This window comes from Trichomycterus rosablanca, chromosome 25, assembly GCF_030014385.1.
Source record: "Trichomycterus rosablanca isolate fTriRos1 chromosome 25, fTriRos1.hap1, whole genome shotgun sequence".
In the NCBI taxonomy this organism is placed as follows: Eukaryota; Metazoa; Chordata; class Actinopteri; order Siluriformes; family Trichomycteridae; genus Trichomycterus; species Trichomycterus rosablanca.
In genome coordinates, this window is record NC_086012.1 from 6923622 (window position 1) to 6943762 (window position 20141).

General features: G+C 43.4%; 1 protein-coding gene across 11 annotated transcripts in view; it reads left to right on the plus strand.

The window, feature by feature from the left end:
• LOC134302523 (muscleblind-like protein 1) overlaps nt 1-20141 on the plus strand; it is a 106328-nt gene that overhangs the window by 65665 nt on the left and 20522 nt on the right. For all 11 annotated transcript variants that reach the window (XM_062987647.1, XM_062987645.1, XM_062987649.1 and 8 more), the window contains exons 3-5: nt 7476-7646; nt 13073-13309; nt 17238-17477. In XM_062987647.1, the coding sequence (XP_062843717.1) occupies nt 7476-7646; nt 13073-13309; nt 17238-17477 (648 nt within the window). The remainder of the gene's footprint in view (nt 1-7475; nt 7647-13072; nt 13310-17237; nt 17478-20141) is intronic.

Consider the following 20141-nt stretch of genomic DNA (forward strand, 5'->3'; position numbering starts at 1 on the left):
GTGTATTCTGACACCTTTCTATCAGAACCAGCATTAACTTCTTCAGCAATTTGAGCTACAGTAGCTCGTGTGTTGGATCGGACCACACGGGCCAGCCTTCGCACCCCATGTGCACCAACGAGCCTTGGCCGCCCATGACCCTGTCGCCGGTTTACCACCGTTCCTTTCTTAGACCACTTTTGATAGCTGACCACAGCAGACCGGGAACACCCCACAAAAGCTGCAGTTTTGGAGATGCTCTGACCCAGTCATCCAGCCATCACAATTAGACCCTTGTCAAACCATTTTTCCTGCTTCTAACACATTTTTTTTATTATTTTCTATTATTCCCACTTTTTTCCCCCAATTTTTCTCCCCCACCCTCAATCTAGTCGTGTCCAATTATCCTGAATGCGTCCTCTATACTGATTCGACCCCTTCACCGCTGACTGAGGACGCCTCTCAACTGACATACGCTCCCCTCCGGCACGTACAGTCAGTACAGACTGCATTTTTTCACCTGCACGAGTCGAGTTCATACACTTGACGGGCACTGTGTACGGAGGGCCACACCCCCATCAGCATTATTCCTCAGCCCTGTGCAGGCGCCATCAGTCAGCCAGCAGGGGCCGCAGTCGCACCAGTCATGAGGACCTATGATCCGACTTTTTACCCTCTAACCCTGAACAACAGTCAATCGTTGTTCATGCCGCCCAATCCCAGTCGGAAGGCAGAGCTGAGATTCGATACGATGTATTCGAAACCCCAATTCTGGTGTGCTAGCGTACTTTTTACCGTTGCGCCACCTGAGCGGCCTAACACATCAACTTTGAGGATAAAATGTTCACTTGCTGCCTAATATATCCCACCCACTAACAGGTGGGTTTAATCATTTTCTGATTTAAATGTAATGTCCAGTACTAAAAGTGTGACCAATTTCCTTCCAGATTGGCTGTGCTAATAGCAACTAGCTGTCGGTCGTCTTTCTATTCGACGTAGCTCCATTAAATCTCCAGTAAATCATGGTTATTATATTACATTGTAAAACATTTGGCTAATATTAAATGATTTACTTTTAATGCATTTTTCCCAGTTTCCCTCCAAATCTAGTCATATCCAATTACCCGATTGCATTTTGCTACCTCTACTGCTGCTGACCTCCACTCCTGACCCCCTCTGACACGTGTGCAGAAGCCGACCGCTTATTTTCACTGTATTCCTCCATCTCATTGTGCAGACGCCATCGATCAGCCAGCACAGGTCATTATTACAGCAGCCAATCATAATTGGACGAGCCAGTCGTTGTCTGTATAGACGGCCGACCTGCTGATGGCAGAGCTGACATTCGAACCCGCACGCACTATGTAGTCGGTCAGTCTAATAATGACACCATGCGTAATGCAACAATGTGACATGCTATTTAGAACCGTTTTATGTGGTTTGGGACACAGCCTAAAATGAAGGTGTTTATACTTTGTGCATTTGGTCTGATCTGCATACATGGGACGTCTGGGAGACTAAAGAGGGGAGGTATTTCCAATTTGCATATTCATAAAAGCATTTAGAAATAAGATGTGTAGATGGGCCGCTCAGGTGGCGCAGCGGTAAAACACGCTAGCTCAACAGAGCTGCCATATCAAACTCATCGGTTCGAATCTCAGCTCTGCTACTGGTCAGCTGGGCGCCCCCTAGCTGGCACAATTGGCAGTGCCTGCAACAGACAAAATTGACCACAAGTCTGCTGGGTGTAAAAAGACTAGACTAAAAAGGGCGTGGGGGCTTCGATGCTGTGCAAGGAGCTTGGTTAGTAGCCCAAGGTGCCTGTACAGAATGCTGTACCAAAGTATGGGCGAATAGTAATCGGCTTTTTAAAATTGGGGAAAAAAGGGAGAAAATGCATAAATTAAATTATATATATATATATATATATAATATAAAAATATGTAAATATAAAAATAAAAAATAAATAAATATAAAATAAAAAAAATAAAATATAAAAGAATAAAAATAAATAAATAAACAAATCAAATAAAAATAAATAATAATACTTTTTTTTTACTGTTTTTTTATTGGTCATTTTAGAAACACCTAGAAAGACCTAGAAAGAGTTGTGTGACTGGTTACTGTGCATTTTACAGCCCTGCATCTCGCGGTAGTAAATGTTTTTCAGTGGTTCTATTGTTGTACACCACATTTTCGATTTTTTCAAAGAACCTTCCTGTGTTAAATGGAGCAAGGTGCATGACGCATAATGTCGGCCTCAGAGAAGCAGAGAAACTTACGAGTTATGTTTCAGGGTGGCTGGAAAATGATCGGCTGTGTTTGTTATCTTTTTTTAATGGACTTGTACTGATACTAAGCAATTCACAGCCTAAGATAAGCAGATAAACTCTAGGGCAACTCTGATAATTCAGGTAAATATTTAACATAAATAACTGAAGTGAAGTCGAAGGATTGCGATTTGGATTTACACTTACACTGGACACTTTCTTGTTCAGGGGATTATCCAGACAGCAGAAAATCATACAGATGTGTCAGAAGCTTTGACTTATGTTTACATTTAACATTAGAATGAGAGAGAAGTGTGATCTGAGTAAATGTACCCGTAAAACGATTGTTGGTGCTGGTAGACAGGCTGGTCTAAGTACAGAAACTGTTGATCAACTAAAACACTGAGTTGCAGCTCTGCAAGCAAAAACAAGAAATAAAGACTATAGTGGGCACAGGTTCAACAAAAACTTGCTCTATGCCTGGTCTTGACTCAACGTTGGCTGTTTGTGGACCCAGACTCAAGTTCTTTCGACTATCTTGACTAGTACTTAATCTTTTGCTCATAGTGGTCACGTGACTTGGCTACAGATCTATACACTGATCAGCCATAACATTAAAACCACCTCCTTGTTTGTACACTCGCTGTCCATTTTATCAGCTCCACTTACCATATAGGAGCACTCCATGGTTCTACAATTACTGACTGTTGTCCATCTGTTTCTCTGCATGCTTTGTTAGCCCCCATTCTTCAATGGTCAGGACCCCCACAGGACCACAACAGAGCAGGTATTATTTGGGTGGTGGATCATTCTCAGCACTGCAGTGACACTGACATGGTGGTGGTGTGTCAGTGTGTGTTGTGCTGGTATGAGTGCAGCACACACAGCAGTTAAATACCGTGTCCACTCACTGTCCACTCCTATTTATTTAGTCTACCTTGTAGATGTAAAGTCAGAGAAAACGGTCATCTATTGCTGCTGTTTAAGTTGATCATCTTCTAGACCTTCATCAGTGTGGCGCTGTTGGCTGGATGTTTTTGGTTAGTGGACTATTCTCGGTCCAGCAGTGACAGTGAGGTGTTAAAAAACTCCGCTCATACCAGCACAACACACACTAACACACCACCACCATGTCGGTGTTACTGCATTGTTGAGAATGATCCACCACCCAAATAATACCTGCTCTGTGGTGGTCCTGGGAGAGTCCTGACTATTGAAGAACAGCATGAAAGGGGGCTAACAAAGCATGCAGAGAAACAGATGGACTACAGTCAGTAATTGTAGAACTACAAAGTGCTAATATATGGTAAGTGGAGCTGATAAAATGGACAGTGAGTGTAGAAACTCACCAAAACTGCCACATTGACTCATATTGACCAGCTAGACGTGTCTTTACAAATGAGAGTCGTAATCGTTTGTTGGGACCAGTACCACTGCTGCCCCGTATCAATAAATGTGCCCTTGTTCCAGCACCACACATAGTCACGTGGTACGTTTGGAACAGCTCTACACATGACTGTCATGAGTATTCACAGTTTGAAGGCCTCTGGGCTGCGTAGGCTGTGTTTTAACCACACAGACAGCCCATGCTTTTGTACTCTGTTTAAGAAGTGAGTGATATTTCCTCATCTTGCTCATTTTGCATCCTGTTGCAGAGAGCCGAGCTGTTGTTTGGTTGTGATGCAGGTCTTCCTGTTTGAATTATGGTTATAAAATCAGTATGATACCAAAAACCACCAACATTTAATGATACCACTTGGACGCTGTGTGTTAAAATATGTGAAGTGTGTGTTAGGCTGACTGTTGACCTACACTCACCCCCTTTACTCTGTTATGCGAAGTATCACATGAGTGCATTAGTACTGTAAACAGATACCAATTTTCAGTTCCTGCATGGTGGAGAGCTTTTTGTTTTGTCGGGTCTCTCGGTTGGGGGAAGGGTGAGACATGGCATACACTTGGAGGATGACAGGAACACTCCAGGCATTACTATGTAAGCAGACCTGGGGGGGGGGGGGGGGGGGGTAGTCTGAGAAGGACAGGGGTACACAGATATGATCAGAATAGGAAACTCATGCTTTGCTGCAGCCTTAGTTCTAGTCCAATATACTACAAGGCCAAAAGTATGCGGACACCTGACTATGCAAGCTTGAAACCCTTATGTCTTTACAGATCTACACTGATCGGCCATGACATTAAAACCACCTCCTTGTTTCTACACTCACTGTCCATTTTATCAGCACTTTATAGTTCTACAACTACTGACTGTAGTCCATCTGTTTCTCTGCATGCTTTGTTAGCCCTCTTTCATGCTGTTCTTCAATGGTCAGGACTCTCCAAGGACCACCGCAGAGCAGGTATTATTTGGGTGGTGGATCATTCTCAGAACTGCAGTTACACTGACATGGTGGTGGTGAATTAGTGTGTGTTGTGCTGGTATGAGTGGATCAGTCACAGCAATGCTGCTGGAGTTTTTAAACACCTCACTGTCACTGATGGACCGAGAATAGTCCACCACCTAAATAATACCTGCTCTGTGGTGGTCCTGTGGGGGTCCTGACCATTGAAGAACAGGGTGAAAGCAGGTTAAAAAGTATATAGAGTAATAGATGGACTACAGTCAGTAGTTGTAGAACTACAAAGTGCTTCTATATGGTAAGTGGAGCTGATAAAATGGACAGTGAGTGTACAAACAAGGAGGTGGTTTTAATGTTATGCAGCCAGAGCAGCCACAGCAGTTACCTGAGGGACAACAATTGGCAGTGCCTGCAGCACACAACATTGACCACTAGTCTGCTGGGAAAGCAAACACCATAATTAAAAATGGGTGGTTAGTATCCCGAAGGCGCCTGTACTGAAGTGGAGGAACGTGGAGAACAGCAAGTGACTCTCCATGCGCAGGACTGGTCGGTGGATTGCGTATGCATCGGACGGAGCATGTGTCAGGCCTCTTTGGTTGCAATTGGGGTCCCCAGGACTAATTGGCTGCGCTAAATTGGGAGAAAAAATTGTTTAAATAAAATATAAAAATATTTATATCATTATATTAGGTAGCGCAGCAAGATATTCCGCTAGCACACCAGCGCCGAGACACTGAGCACCCCGGTTCGAGTCTCAGTTCGGCCACATGATCAGCTCTGCCTGTCGGCTGAGGCTGAGCGGCCACATGAACAACGATTGGCCTGTTGTTCAGATGGGCGGGACTAAGCCAGATGGGGTCTCTCTCTCATGACTGGTGCAATAACGACCTCTGCTGGCTGATTGGTGGCGCCTGCACAGAGATGAGAAAAGAGTGCTGTCAGGGTGTGTCTCTCCGTACACAACGCTAAAGCTGCACTGCACTCGTCAAAGTGTAGGTGATAAGATGCATACGGTATGCTGCCCACATGTCGGAGGGGGCGTGGGTTAGCTTCGTTCTCCTCAATCGGAGCAGGGATCGTGATGCAATCGGGCAATTAGAAGTGCAAAAAAGGGGAGAAAATGCATAAGGAAAAATATATATACAGTATATAAAATAAAGATTGTGTTACCTGGCTGATACACTGCACACAGTGAGATTAAAAGTTCCACAAGACTTTATGAGTCTAGCAGATCAAGGATTTACATTTTATTAGGGCTTTTTGTGCAACTCTTCCAAAAAGCCCTTGCTTTAAAGCCCTTTGGTGCACTGGGCGTATTAAACACTGCATTTTAAATAATGAATCGTTCACAGCTTAACATTAGATTTAAAAAAAAAGGTAAAAATCATCAGTTTGGGGACTTTTAGACGTTACTGAGTGCAGGTGCGGTGGTGCACTCTTTTGCATGTTCAGACAAGAATAGACATACCCTAGAAACCTTCAGATTTGCATGCGCACATACATGCAAAAAAACAAATGTGACCTAAAAATATGTGGGTCACAGATCCATTCAGATCCGTCATCAGCTGAATTAGTGCTGCACAAACAGGACTGAAAGGCTGTCATAATTATATAAAATAAACACTAGGGATAATAATGTGATCTCTTAATCCGGTAAACACAGATGGTGGTTCATTGCGGGATCAGACACCGTGACAGTCGTGTAAACCAGGGGTGTCAAACTCAAGGCCCAAGTCATTTGATGTGGCCCGCGAGAGCTTAAAAGACGTATGATTGTTGTGATGGTTCGAGTAGTTACAGAGACGTACTTGTAATTTAATGGGACACCTGCGCCTTTAAGAGGCAACCGTTGGCGACTAACTTTGACCTTCGCTAAGAAGCCATGTGACTTTTACGAGGCAAAAGAGCGCAGGGTAGCATCAGTAGCATAAACAATATTAAATAGACGTTAATTCTCTTGCAATCCGATACTGTAAGTAACAGAGCTTTACACTGATCAGCCAAGACATTAAAACCACCTCCTTGTTTCTATGCTCACTTTCCATTTTATACCCCCCTTTCATGCTGTTCTTCAATGGTCAGGACCCCCACAGGTGGTGGATCATTCTCAGCACTGCAGTGACACTGACATGGTGGTGGTGTGTTAGTGTGTGTTGTGCTGGTATTAGTAGATCAGGACACAGCAATGCTTTTAAATACCGTGTCCACTCACTGTCCACTCTATTAGACACTCCTACCTAGTTGGTCCACCTTGTAGATGTAAAGTCAGACACGATCGCTCATCTATTGCTGCTGTTTGAGTCGGTCATCTTCTAGACCTTCATCAGTGGCCACAGGACGCTGCCCACGGGGAGCTGTCGGCTGGATATTTTTGGTTGGTGGACTATTCTCAGTCCAGCAGTGACAGTGAGGTGTTTTAAAACTCCAGCAGCGCTGCTGTGTCTTATCCACTCATACCAGCACTAACACACACTAACACACCACCATGTCAGTGTCAATGCAGTGCTATCATGATCCACCACCTAAATATTACCTACTCTGTGGTGGTCCTGTGGGGTCCTGACCATTGAAGAACAGCATGAACAGGGGCTAACAAAGCATGCAGAGAAACAGGTGGACTACAGTCAGTAGTAGAACTACAAAGTGCTTCTATATGTTAAGTGGAGCTGATAAAATGGACAGGGCCACCATAATGCAGATATGGCCCTCTATGAAAATGAGTTTGACCATAATCTTCTGAGACAGAGACCCAATATGGAGGAATCGGATTATTATTGCTATACTAATGTAATGATCTGCTCTTTTTCCCCATTTCTCCCCCACTTGCTTCCCTTTCCCCACCCTATCAACCTGTCTCTCGATTTAGGGCCGCTGTTCCAGAGAGAACTGCAAGTACCTGCACCCGCCTCCCCACCTGAAGACGCAGTTGGAGATAAACGGGCGTAATAACCTGATCCAGCAGAAGAACATGGCCATGCTCGCCCAGCAGATACAGCTTGCCAATGCTATTATGCCTGGCAGCCAGCTTCAGCCAATGGTGAGGCTCCGTTCCGACTATAGATGACATTTAACAGCACTTTACATATTAAACACTCAAAACCTGTATGATTGTTATATGTATAACCATGTCTTGGTTTGTGATTATATCGATTGACTTTCGGGACCTGAGGACCTGGGTTCGAATTTAATCTGACCATGCTCTCCAAAGAGGTTCTTTTAATGTGTTTGGATCATCTCCATGTACTAGAGCTGGGCGATTCCTGAATCACCCGAGTTAATGATTCGAATCTTTGTACTGAATCAGGAATCACGAGTCCTAGGTCTCAATTAACCCGGATCCTATGAGACTGGCTGCTGCTAAGTACACAAAGAAACACCGTGGACTGTGATTTGGCTGAACCGACTTTACTCCAGTCTGTGAATTTAAGTAATAAGTTAAATATTTCAAAAAACAAGCGGTTAAACACACTGGTGTTCATTATGTGGCTGATTTTTTGCACGTGCTATTATTATTATTAATATCAGTAGTAATGCAGCATATTTTCTTTTAAGCAAAACAACAACAAAATATAGTTATTATTATTATTATAAAAATGCAAATGCTTACTGGCTACTTTAGGACTATACCACTTAAAGAGTATCATAGCCTTTCCCCATGGTAATTTATTGACTGTTTGTTTTGGTGCCACTGTGGCTGCCTGACTGGGTGAAGTTATCATGGCAATTGTGGTTGACCATCCCCCTTGATCCGTTAACATACCCATCTGATTGATATTTGGATGCATTTTCATGCAGTAAATCAATCGCAATCAAGATACCAAGTGACTCAAGTGAACCGGATCACATTACTGAGTGACTTAACCCGAGTCCATAAAATGAACCGAATTTACCACCACTACCATGTACTCCAGTTTCCTCCCAACTACCAATAATATTAGTTAATATTTGGATTTTTGGTCTTCCAGGGTGCATTTCTGTCTCACACCCAGTGTTTTGTGGATGGTTAAGAACCCTGACCATTACAAAAAGATAAATGAATGATAAGGGAATGAATAAGTTAGTTATGTTTGGGTCAATCTAGCCATAATATAGCAGAAGTCACATTTTTCCTTCTTAGAACCTGGACTTAATGTGTAACCAGTTAGAACTGTGGTGACATTTCAGTGCTTGCTGATCCTGTGTCAGACTAACCATACATTAACACTAGCAGGCGACAAGTCCAGTCATGCTCATGTTTTGTCTTTGTTTGGCATGTAGAGAGCCTCTGCTGCTGCACTGACCAAAAAAAATCCTAAGGCCAAAAATGTAAACAGTCCACTGAAAAGCATTTGCATACCATTGTGCTATTCTTGAAACAAAAAGACAGCATTATGAATGCCAAAACACTTTAAAATTAGGTTAAACCCAAAAAGAACCTGCAAGACGTTGGATATGGCACGCACAGTTGTATACGATTGGTTTAGTAGACTTACAGGAGCCGATTTTAAGCATTTATTGTTAAATGACATAATGCATGATTTTAATAAAACTAAAAAAATCTGTGTTCAGTGCTACTTGATAGCTTGTCGGTTGCTAGCATAAACACAGGGTAATAATAAGCTAGTCAGCTTATTAAGTAAAAAGGAAGTGAGCCCCATCATATATGGTAAATTACCTTTTTATAACGTTAACTTCACAATTTCTGGTGAATTTATAAACATAGTATTCAAATATATTAAAAGAAACATAAGCTAATGTTGTCTATTACCAGTTTCCTAGCCAGCATGCTAGGAATGCATGCAAATTATTATTCTGAGCTGCTTTTTAAACACTGTTGTGTGGTTTGTTGCTTCATGACACATTTTTACTCTGGAAAAGAACTGTCTCTCAATAGCTTGTAGCTGGCTAGCATAAACACTGGGTACTAATTAGCTAGTCAGCTTATTACGTAAAAAACAAAAAAAAGCAGTAAGCCCCACAATATATGACACAATACACCATGTTTTAGAACACAAAATACATAGTATCTGGTGCATTTATTAACATACTCTACAAATGTACTAAAAGGAATGTTAGCTAATGTTGTTTATTAGTAGTATGCTAACCAGCGTGCTAAAATGCCACAAAATAACATCAAATTATTGCTGCTTTTTAAACCAGCTTTTAGTCTAGGCTGCTTTTTATTTAAAAATAATAATCTAAGCTACTTTTTAAACACTGTTGTTTGGTTTGTTGCTTCATTAGCATACACACAGGGTGATAATTGGCTAGTCAGCTTATTAAGGAAAAAAACAGTAAGCCTAACAATATTTGACACATTACACCATGTTTTAGAATTCTAAATACATAGTATCTGGTAAATTTATTAACATACTACACAAATATATTAAAAGAATCATAAGCTAATGCTGTCTATAAGTTGTATGCTAACCAGCAGGCTAATTTGCCATGAAAAATACTTTCTGCCACACCGAAGCTGCTTTTTAAACCATGAACAAACAAAAAAAGTGTTCCAACCATTTAGTAACAAAGAAAGAAAATCATTAAATTGCTGAGGCTTTCATGACATACATAAATATATTAATTAAATAAAATAAAATTAATTTACTAAGTTTATCAATTTATTAAGTTTCACAAATAAATTATTGTAGTTACTAAATATTAAAGATGAACTGTACAGTACTGCTATAATGCTAATATGATCAAATAGTGGCCTTCCTGGTCTTTGTTGCCTAATCTAAGCAAATAAAATACTGATACATGTAATACGACATCTGCATGTATTTTATTTTTAAAAGCCAGTATTAAAAGTACCATTTTTCTATAAATATAGTGTCATAAACATTGTTCTGTCTCTGTGCCACTTGACTCCGTTGAGTTCCATTGAGTTCCATTATTTTTGCATTATACACTAAATGCTTTTAGATCCTCAAACTAAATGATATAGCATTGCATATATAATCATAATTCAACAAAGAAAATTAGGCAACGCCTACAGTATATCACCCATTTAAAAAAAGTTAGCCTAACTACTTCCAGACGCCTCTGATAAGTCTTTTGCATCAGCGTACAAGAGTTTTTGCCAACTGTTTTTATTTATCTGTGTATCTATTTAGCCACATTGCATGGCTTGGGACATTGTAGGGCTTGGGAGCATGAACTTCTTGTTCATGATCCTATAAAAGCATCCCAACTGAGTTTAAGTCAGGACTTTGCCACTAAGAAACCTAGGCCTAGGCCACTGAGGAACACTAATCTAGTTTCTTTTTTCTTTTTTTTTTTATATTTTGTTTATGCATTTTCTCCCGACTTTTTAGCGCATCCAATTTCCCGATTGCGTCATGCATTTTTTTCACCCACACTAGACGAGTGCATATATGCGAATCAGCCTTGCGTACGGAGAGACACACCCTGATCAACACACTTTTCCCCCGCCTTAGTGCAGGCGCCATCAATCAGCCAGCAGAGGTCGTAGTTGCATCAGTCACGAGGAGTCCCTATCCGGCTTAACACCCCACCCCTATATGAACAACAGGCCAATTGTTGGTCATGTGGCCGCTCAGCCCAGCCGGATGGCAGAGCTGAGATTCGATACGATGTATTCGAGATCCCAGCTCTGGTGTGCTAGCGTGTGTTTTTATCGCTGCACCACCTGAGCGATACACTTGCTCTTGCTTTGGAATGTTTTCTTGTTGCATTACCCAATTGCGCTCGAGCTTTAGATGACAGACTGATGACCAGACATTTTCTTCTGGATTTCTTGGTAGAGTCCAAAATTGGTTGTAACAAGTAATGTTTACGTTCAACAAGGCCAGTAGTATTGAAGCCTGGATGTGTCTAGTTTAATGTAACTAGTGTGCTGAATTGCTGTGTAATTAGGATAACCTTAGGGATTTAACCTTAATAAAACAGTATTTAGTAAAGAAAAGGCTACACTACATGGGTAAACAGTATGTGGACACCCCACATTGGTTAACAAGTAACCTAGCAGGTACACAAAATCGAATATATAAATAAAGTGTGTGCACTCTACCCCCATCTGCTGCTTTGCATGACACACTAGTCCATGAACTGCTGCAGGCTAGCACATGCCCTGCATTTGCTTATTTACACAGCCAGCAGTGACTTTCTTACAGAGAGCTTTACCAAGTAGACAGCATTACCATATGTGTTCTTGGTACTTTTTGACTGCTCATGCCACTGCCCTGACCAGACAGGAAGTAAATACCACGTGTCTGTACGTTATGCCACGTTCACACTACACGATTTTTGGCCAGATTTCGCTCGGCGACTGGTCGGGGCTAGATTCGGGTTAGATTCGGCGACCGGATTGAGATTTCTAGCATGTCAGATATCTGATCTGAGTTGCACGTCTGGCAGTGAGTGCTATGTCGAACAGCCAATGAGAACGCAAGATACAGTGTGAGGGGAAACGCAGGAGAGGAGTGTAAACAGGTGGGACAGGGGTGTAATATAGTTTATATCAGAATACACCGGCACACACACATTTTACAGTATTTCTGACCTGATCGTTCTCTACAAAACACCAACGGTGCATTGCAAAAATATTAATTAACCTTCAACTTACTATAGAACAATCCATACTGTTCGTGTTGCCAAATCCACTCAGATTCATTTATTTTTCCTCCTTGATATTACGCTGCACATCAGCGCACAAACACTTTGATCGCTCGCTACTTGTTGACGTGCATTTTTGGACGTAGTATCATTAAACCCCTCGTCACTTCTCGCGTTTGTTTTCGTGACAAAACGTACTTTGTGAGAGCAGAGAAGCTCGCCTGCGATTCCAGTTGGTGACGGATCGTGTAGTGTGAAACCCCCTATCGCCGATCAGTCGTGTAGTGTGAACTGTACAGCGACCCGACAAATCAGAAAGTCGTGTAGTGTGAACTTGGCATTAGCCATCCAGGCTGGTACCACCCTAGGGTGGCCAGCCGTCCGGCTTTGGGTCGGACAGTCCGGTTTTTCAGCTGCCAGTCCTCCGCCCATGCAACGCTAGGACGGACACTTAAAAATCCTCCTTTTGGAGTGAACTGGTTACATTTTTGATCAATATTATCTGTCATTGGCTCAGGTAAAAACAAATGCTCGCCCACTACTGGCCAATCGCAGAAGGTCCGCCCTCTAAATGCTAGTCTGTGATTGGGTGGTTGAATTTCATTCGCTCTGTTCTGCATACCTCTACTTCAGTCAATTAGTAAACTTTTGGAGGCAGCGAGGAACAGACTTAAATATCAAAAGTAATTTGTTATCGAATTCTGTTGCAGTATCATGTCCCCCTGTTCCTGGTATGACGTCCTCCTTTTGGGGGTGTCCTTTTTGTGACTATGAATGTGGCCACCCTATACCACCCCCAGAACTCGAGCCCAGGCCTCAGCAATGGTGGTCCAGTGTTTAAGACTTAGTCTTTAAAATCTGACATGAACTGATTTAGTTTCTTGTCTCGCTTGTTGTCTTCTGCAGCCTTTATTCTCAGTCGCACCGAACCTAGCCACAAACGCCAGCGCGGCAGCAGCCGCAGCAGCAGCAGCTTCGTTTAACCCGTACCTGAGTCCCGTGTCACCAGCGCTGGTGTCCACTGCTGCCGAGATCCTGCCCAGTGGACCAGTCCTGATCGGAGGAAATCCTGCAGCTGTGGCCCCTGTGACCTCAAACGCCAGCTCGGCTGCCCAGAAGATGCTGCGCACTGACCGCCTAGAGGTATGACAAACGAATACTACAATCTCAGTTGACTAATAGCACAACTCTCAGTGGGATTCATACTGGTTTAATACTGTACAATCAGCCAATCAAAATGACCAGGATGACAGAAAATCTTCACAATCAGGCTGGAGAGAAATAAGAGCGGCGCTGTTAAGGCGTCAGGGTTAGCTATGAGCTAATCCATCTTCAGAGAGGGAGAACATACCTTGTCACTACACAAAGTCAAACAGTGAGCTGGACGTTGTCCAAACACTCTTAGTTCGCTTAGAGGTGACAGATTAAGCAAGGAGGTACTTTTAACTCATACTTTTAAATTAAAGGACTATAGGAGCACTTTGTAGTTCTACAATTACTGACTGTAGTCCATCTGTTTCTCTACATACTTTTTTAACCTGCTTTCACCCTGTTCCTCAATGGTCAGGACCCCTTTACGTGGTGGATCATTCTCAGCACTGCAGTGACACTGACATGGTGATGGTGTGTTAGTGTGTGTTGTGCTGGTATGAGTTTTTAAATACCGTGTCCACTCTATTAGACACTCCTACCTAGTTGATCCACCTTGTAGATGTAAAGTCAGAGACGATCGCTCATCTATTGCTGCTGTTTGAGTTGGTCATCTTCTAGACCTTCATCAGTGGTCACAGGACGCTACCCACGGGGCGTGTTGGCTGGATATTTTTGGTTGGTGGACTATTCTCAGTCCAGCAGTGACAGTAAAGGGTTTAAAAACTCCATCAGCGCTGCTGTGTCTTATCCACTCATACCAGCACAACACACACTAACACACCACCACCGTGTCAGTGTCACTGCAGTGCTGAGAATGATCCACCACCCAAATAATACAATGCTCTGTGGTGGTCCTGGGAGGGTCCTGATCATTGAAGAACAGCATGAAAGGGGGATAACAAAGCATGCAGAGAAACAGATGGACTACAGTCATTAGTTTTGTAGTAATTGTAGAACTACAAAGTGCTTCTACATAGTAGATGGAGCTGATAAAATGGTGTAGAAACAAGAAGGTGGTTTTAATGTTATTGCTATTTACAAACAATCCCTAAATGTACAAAGAGAGAAAATTGAAGCAGAAGGAAGGGAGTAAAATCGTACTGTATTATAGGGTATCGTGAAACAGATAAAAACCTCAATAGTACAACCAAAGTTGGGTGTTGCTGCCCCCTACTGTACATTTAGAAACTGTGTATCTGTTTCCTAAAGTAAAACACACTCGCTGTATGGCCATGACCTTGTTAGACATCTCAGTCTAGAACCATGGTTATTTATATTGGGTTAGTCCTTATTTAAAGCCATATAGCCTCTGATCTCTGGAGGATTTGTATTGTGTCTGTGGGAATTTGTGCCCTTAAGTCAACAAAGCATTTGTAAGGCCAGGAACTAACAGTAGACAAGAGAGCCTGGTTGCAATCAGCATTTCAATTAATCCTAAATGTGTTTAGTAGGGTTAAGGTAAGAGCTCTGTGTAGACCATTGGATTTTCTTTACATCATACCAACTAAACCTGGTCGTTTTGGACCTCTGTAGGGGGGCAGTAATCCTGGAACAGAAAAGGATCTTCTCCAATTGGGTTGTCACAATATTTTTGGCCAGCTTTATGGGGTAACTGTATAAGCTTCAATGTGCCTAAGATGCTTCATGGAATACAACAGAGGAATTGTAATACTGGAAAAGACCACTCCCATCAGGATAATACATACAGTGTATCACAAAAGTGAGTACACCCCTCACATTTCTGCAAATATTTTATTATATCTTTTCATGGGACAACACTATAGAAATAAAACTTGGATATAACTTAGTCAGTGTACAGCTTGTATAGCAGTGTAGATTTACTGTCTTCTGAAAATAACTCAACACACAGCCATTAATGTCTAAATGGCTGGCAACATAAGTGAGTACACCCCACAGTGAACATGTCCAAATTGTGCCCAAAGTGTCAATATTTTGTGTGACCACCATTATTATCCAGCACTGCCTTAACCCTCCTGGGCATGGAGTTCACCAGAGCTGCACAGGTTGCTACTGGAATCCTCTTCCACTCCTCCATGATGACATCACGGAGCTGGTGGATGTTAGACACCTTGAACTCCTCCACCTTCCACTTGAGGATGCGCCACAGGTGCTCAATTGGGTTTAGTCCATCACCTTTACCTTCAGCTTCCTCAGCAAGGCAGTTGTCATCTTGGAGGTTGTGTTTGGGGTCGTTATCCTGTTGGAAAACAGCCATGAGGCCCAGTTTTCGAAGGGAGGGGATCATGCTCTGTTTCAGAATGTCACAGTACATGTTGGAATTCATGTTTCCCTCAATGAACTGCAGCTCCCCAGTGCCGGCAACACTCATGCAGCCCAAGACCATGATGCTACCACCACCATGCTTGACTGTAGGCAAGATACAGTTGTCTTGGTACTTCTCACCAGGGCGCCGCCACACATGCTGGACACCATCTGAGCCAAACAAGTTTATCTTGGTCTCGTCAGACCACAGGGCATTCCAGTAATCCATGTTCTTGGACTGCTTGTCTTCAGCAAACTGTTTGCGGGCTTTCTTGTGTAGTAAATCACAGTAAATCTACACTGCTATACAAGCTGTACACTGACTACTCTAAGTTATATCCAAGTTTCATGTCTATAGTGTTGTCCCATGAAAAGATATAATAAAATATTTGCAGAAATGTGAGGGGTGTACTCACTTTTGTGATACACTGTATACACTATATTGCAAAAGTATTCGCTCGTCTGCCTTCACGCGCATATGAACTTGAGTGACGTCCCATTCTTAATCCATAGGGTTTAATACGATGTCGGCCCACCCTTTGCAGCTATAACAGCTTCAACTCTTCTGGGAAGGCTTTCCACAAGGTTTAGGAGTGTGTTTATGGGAATTTTGGACCATTCTTCCAGAAGCGCATTTGTGAGGTCAGACACCGATGTTGGACGAGAAGGCCTGGCTCGCAGTCTCCGCTCTAATTCATCCCAAAGGTGTTCTATCGGGTTGAGGTCAGGACTCTGTGCAGGCCAGTCAAGTTTATCCACACCAAACTGGCTCATCCATGTCTTTATGGAGCTTGCTTTGTGCACTGGTGCGCAGTCATGTTGGAACAGGAAGGGGCCATTAAGAGTTCCTTTCACTGGAACTAAGAGGCCGAGCCCAACTCCTGAAAAACAACCATAATCCCCCCTCCACAATGCAGTCAGACAAGTACGGTTCTCCTGGCAACCGCCAAACCCAGACTCGTCCGTCGCAATGCTAGACGGAGAAGCGTGATTCGTCACTCCAGAGAACATGTCTCCACTGCTCTAGAGTCCAGTGGCGGCGTGCTTTACACCACTGCATCCGACGCTTTGCATTGCGCTTGGTGATGTGAGGCTTGGATGCAGCTGCTCGGCCATGGAAACCCATTTCATAAAGCTCTCTACGCTCTGTTCTTAATCTAATCTGAGGGCCACATGAAGTTTGAGGTCTATAGCGATCGACTCTGCAGAAAGTTGGCGACCTCTGCGCACTATGCGCCTCTGCATCCGCTGACCCCGCTCTGTCATTTTACGTGGCCTACCATTTCGTGGCTGAGTTGCTGTCATTCCCAATCGCTTCCACTTTGTTATAATAGCACTGACAGGTGACTGTGGAATATTTAGTAACGTGGAAATTTCACGACTGGACTTGTTGCACAGGTGGCATCCTATCACAGTACCACGCTGGAATTCACTGAGCTCCTGAGAGCGACCCATTTTTTCACTAATGTTTGTAGAAGCAGTCTGCATGCCTAGGTGCTTGGTTTTATACACCTGTGAACATGGAAGTGATTAGAACATCTGAACTCAATGATTTGGATGGGTGAGTAAATACTTTTGGCAATATAGTGTATATTTTAATGTATGTGTGTGTGTGTGTGTGTGTGTGTGTGTTCAGGTGTGTCGGGAGTACCAGCGCGGTAACTGCTCCCGCGGCGAGACGGACTGCAGGTTCGCCCACCCGGCCGACAGCACCATGATTGACTCCAGCGAGAACACCGTCACTGTGTGTATGGACTACATCAAGGGCCGCTGCTCCAGAGACAAGTGCAAATACTTCCACCCTCCTGCACATCTGCAGGCCAAGATCAAAGCAGCACAACACCAGGTGAACCAGGCCACTGCCAACGCAGCCATGGTGAGTACGGGAGGTGCACGTGCGCCAGCGTAGCCGCGTGCACAGCTTGACCCTCTTATTTATATTATACGTACTGCATTATATTATAAAGCGACAGGCACAAACAGTGTACACACACTATGGACAAAAGTATTGGGACACCTGTTCTAATGACTGAATTTGAGTGTTTCAGCTATGACAGGTTCCGGTGGGGGGGGGTGCTGGAGCCTATCCCAGCTTTTCAAAGGGTGCAAGGCACACAGTAACACCCTGGACGGGCCGCCAGCCCATCGTAGGGCAGACACACATACACACACCCAATTCAGTGTCTCCAATGAACCTGACTGCATGTCTTTGGACTGTGGGAGGAAACCGGAGCTCCCGGAGGAAACCCACGTAGACATGGGGAGAACATGCAAACTCCACACAGAAAGGACCCGGACCGGATCGCCCCGCCTGGGGACCGAACCTAGGACCTTCTTGCTGTGAGGCGACAGTGCTACCCACCGAGCCACCGTGCCACCCCTAAATGAATTATATAAATTAAATAATATGCTTCCAAATGAGCAGCAACAGTTTAGGGAAGGTCCTTTCCAGTTCAAGCATGGTTGTGCCCCCTATGCACAAAGACAAAGAAAAGCTTCATTTTAACAGCTTTGGAATGAACTGGTACATTAACTGGCACTTTCTTGACCAACATCAGTGCCCAGCCATACAAACACTGTCATGTTTTGACTGATTGGGCACGAATTCCCACAGACATACTTCAAAGTCTTGTAAGTAGTCTGTTGTTATAGCTGAATAGATGACATAGTGGTCACTCTATTTTAATACTATTTGTTTTTGACATTTGTCCAGGTGTCCAAATACTTTTGGTCCTATAGTGTACACTTGTAAGGATCTTATTTCAAGGCAGTATGGGGCTTTTACTGATCTTTAAAGTCATTCTAGCATCTTCTTAACATGTAAATTAGACCTAAATACACTATAAAACCAAAAGTATGTGGACAACCCTGTTTAGGTTCTTTTCTGAAAGGTGCTTTCCTGTTCCAGTATTATTACACAAAGCAAGGCCCTTAGACCTCAACCTTATTCAAGACTTTTGGGATGAACTGGAACATACACCGATCAGCCATAACATTAAAACCCCCTCACTGTCCATTTCATCAGCTCCACTTACCATATAGAAGCACTTTGTTGTTCTACAATTACTGACTGTAGTCTATCTGTTTCTCTACATACTTTTTACCCTGTTCTTCAATGGTCAGGACCCCCACAGGACCACCACAGAGCAGGTATTATTTAGGTGGTGGGTCATTCTCAGCACTGCAGTGACACTGACATGGTGGTGGTGTGTTAGTGTGTGTTGTGCTGGTATGAGTGGATCAGACACAGCAGCGCTGCTGGAGTTTTTAAACACCATGTCCACTCACTGTCCACTCCTACCTAGTTGGTCCACCTTGTAGATGTAAAGTCAGAGACGATCGCACATCTATTGCTGCTGTTCGAGTTGGTCATCTTCTGGTCACAGGACGCTGCCCACGGGGCGCTGTTGGCTGGATATTTTTGGTTGGTGGACTATTCTCAGTGAGATGTTTAAAAACTCTGATCCACTCATACCAGCACAACACACACTAACACACCACCACCCTGTCAGTGTCACTGCAGTGCTGAGAATGATCCACCACCCAAATAATACCTGCTCTGTGGTGGTCATGTGGGGGTCCTGACCATTGGATTTGTAGAACTACAAAGTGCTCCTATATGGTAAGTGGTAAACCTTTTCATAGAATTGTCCAGCCAGTTCATAAACAGGTGTCCACATACTTTTGACCCTACAGCGTATCATATTATAAATGTAAGCAGTATCTCTTGTCAGAGTCTTGATCCTAATAACAACCCTAGTGTTTCTGAGCACATGCTCCTCATGTTTCATCATTTTTTCCTAATATTTTCTTTTCATGTGAAAGTATGTTCACTCATTCTGCAGGGTGCAATGTGAGCATCTTAATAGCGACTACTACACAGCGTGGATTGTGGGTGGTGTTATGTCATTTATTTTGCTATTACTAGACAAGTTCTCCTGTCGAATCTGACCGTATGACGTTCCCGATGTAGTTCATCTACTCTAGGGTCCTAAATGTTGTTTTGTTCCTTTACGGTGATCTGGCATAACATTATGACCACCTTTCTAATATTGTGTTGGTCCCCTTTTTGCTGCCAAAACAATCCTGACCCGTCGAGGTATGGACTCCACTAGACCCCTGAAGGTGTGCTGTGGTATCTGGCACAAAGATGTTAGCAGCAGATCCTTCAACTCCTGTAAGTTGAGAGGTGGAACGTCCATGGATTGGACTTGTTTAACCAGCACATCCCACAGATGCTCGATTGGATTGAGATCTGGGGAATCTGGAGGCCGAGTCAACACCTCAAACCGGTTGTTGTGCTCCTCAAACCACATTATGGTGCTGAAAGAGGCCACAGCCATCAGGGAATACCGTCTCCATGAAAGAGTGTACATGGTCTGCAACAATGCTTAGGTAGGTGGTACGTGTCAAAGTAACATCCACATGGATGGCCGGACCCAAGGTTTCCCAGCAGAACGTCTTCCCATAGTGCATCCTGGTGCCATGTGTTCATACATGATGTAAAAGAAAACATGATTCATCAGACCAGTCCACCTTC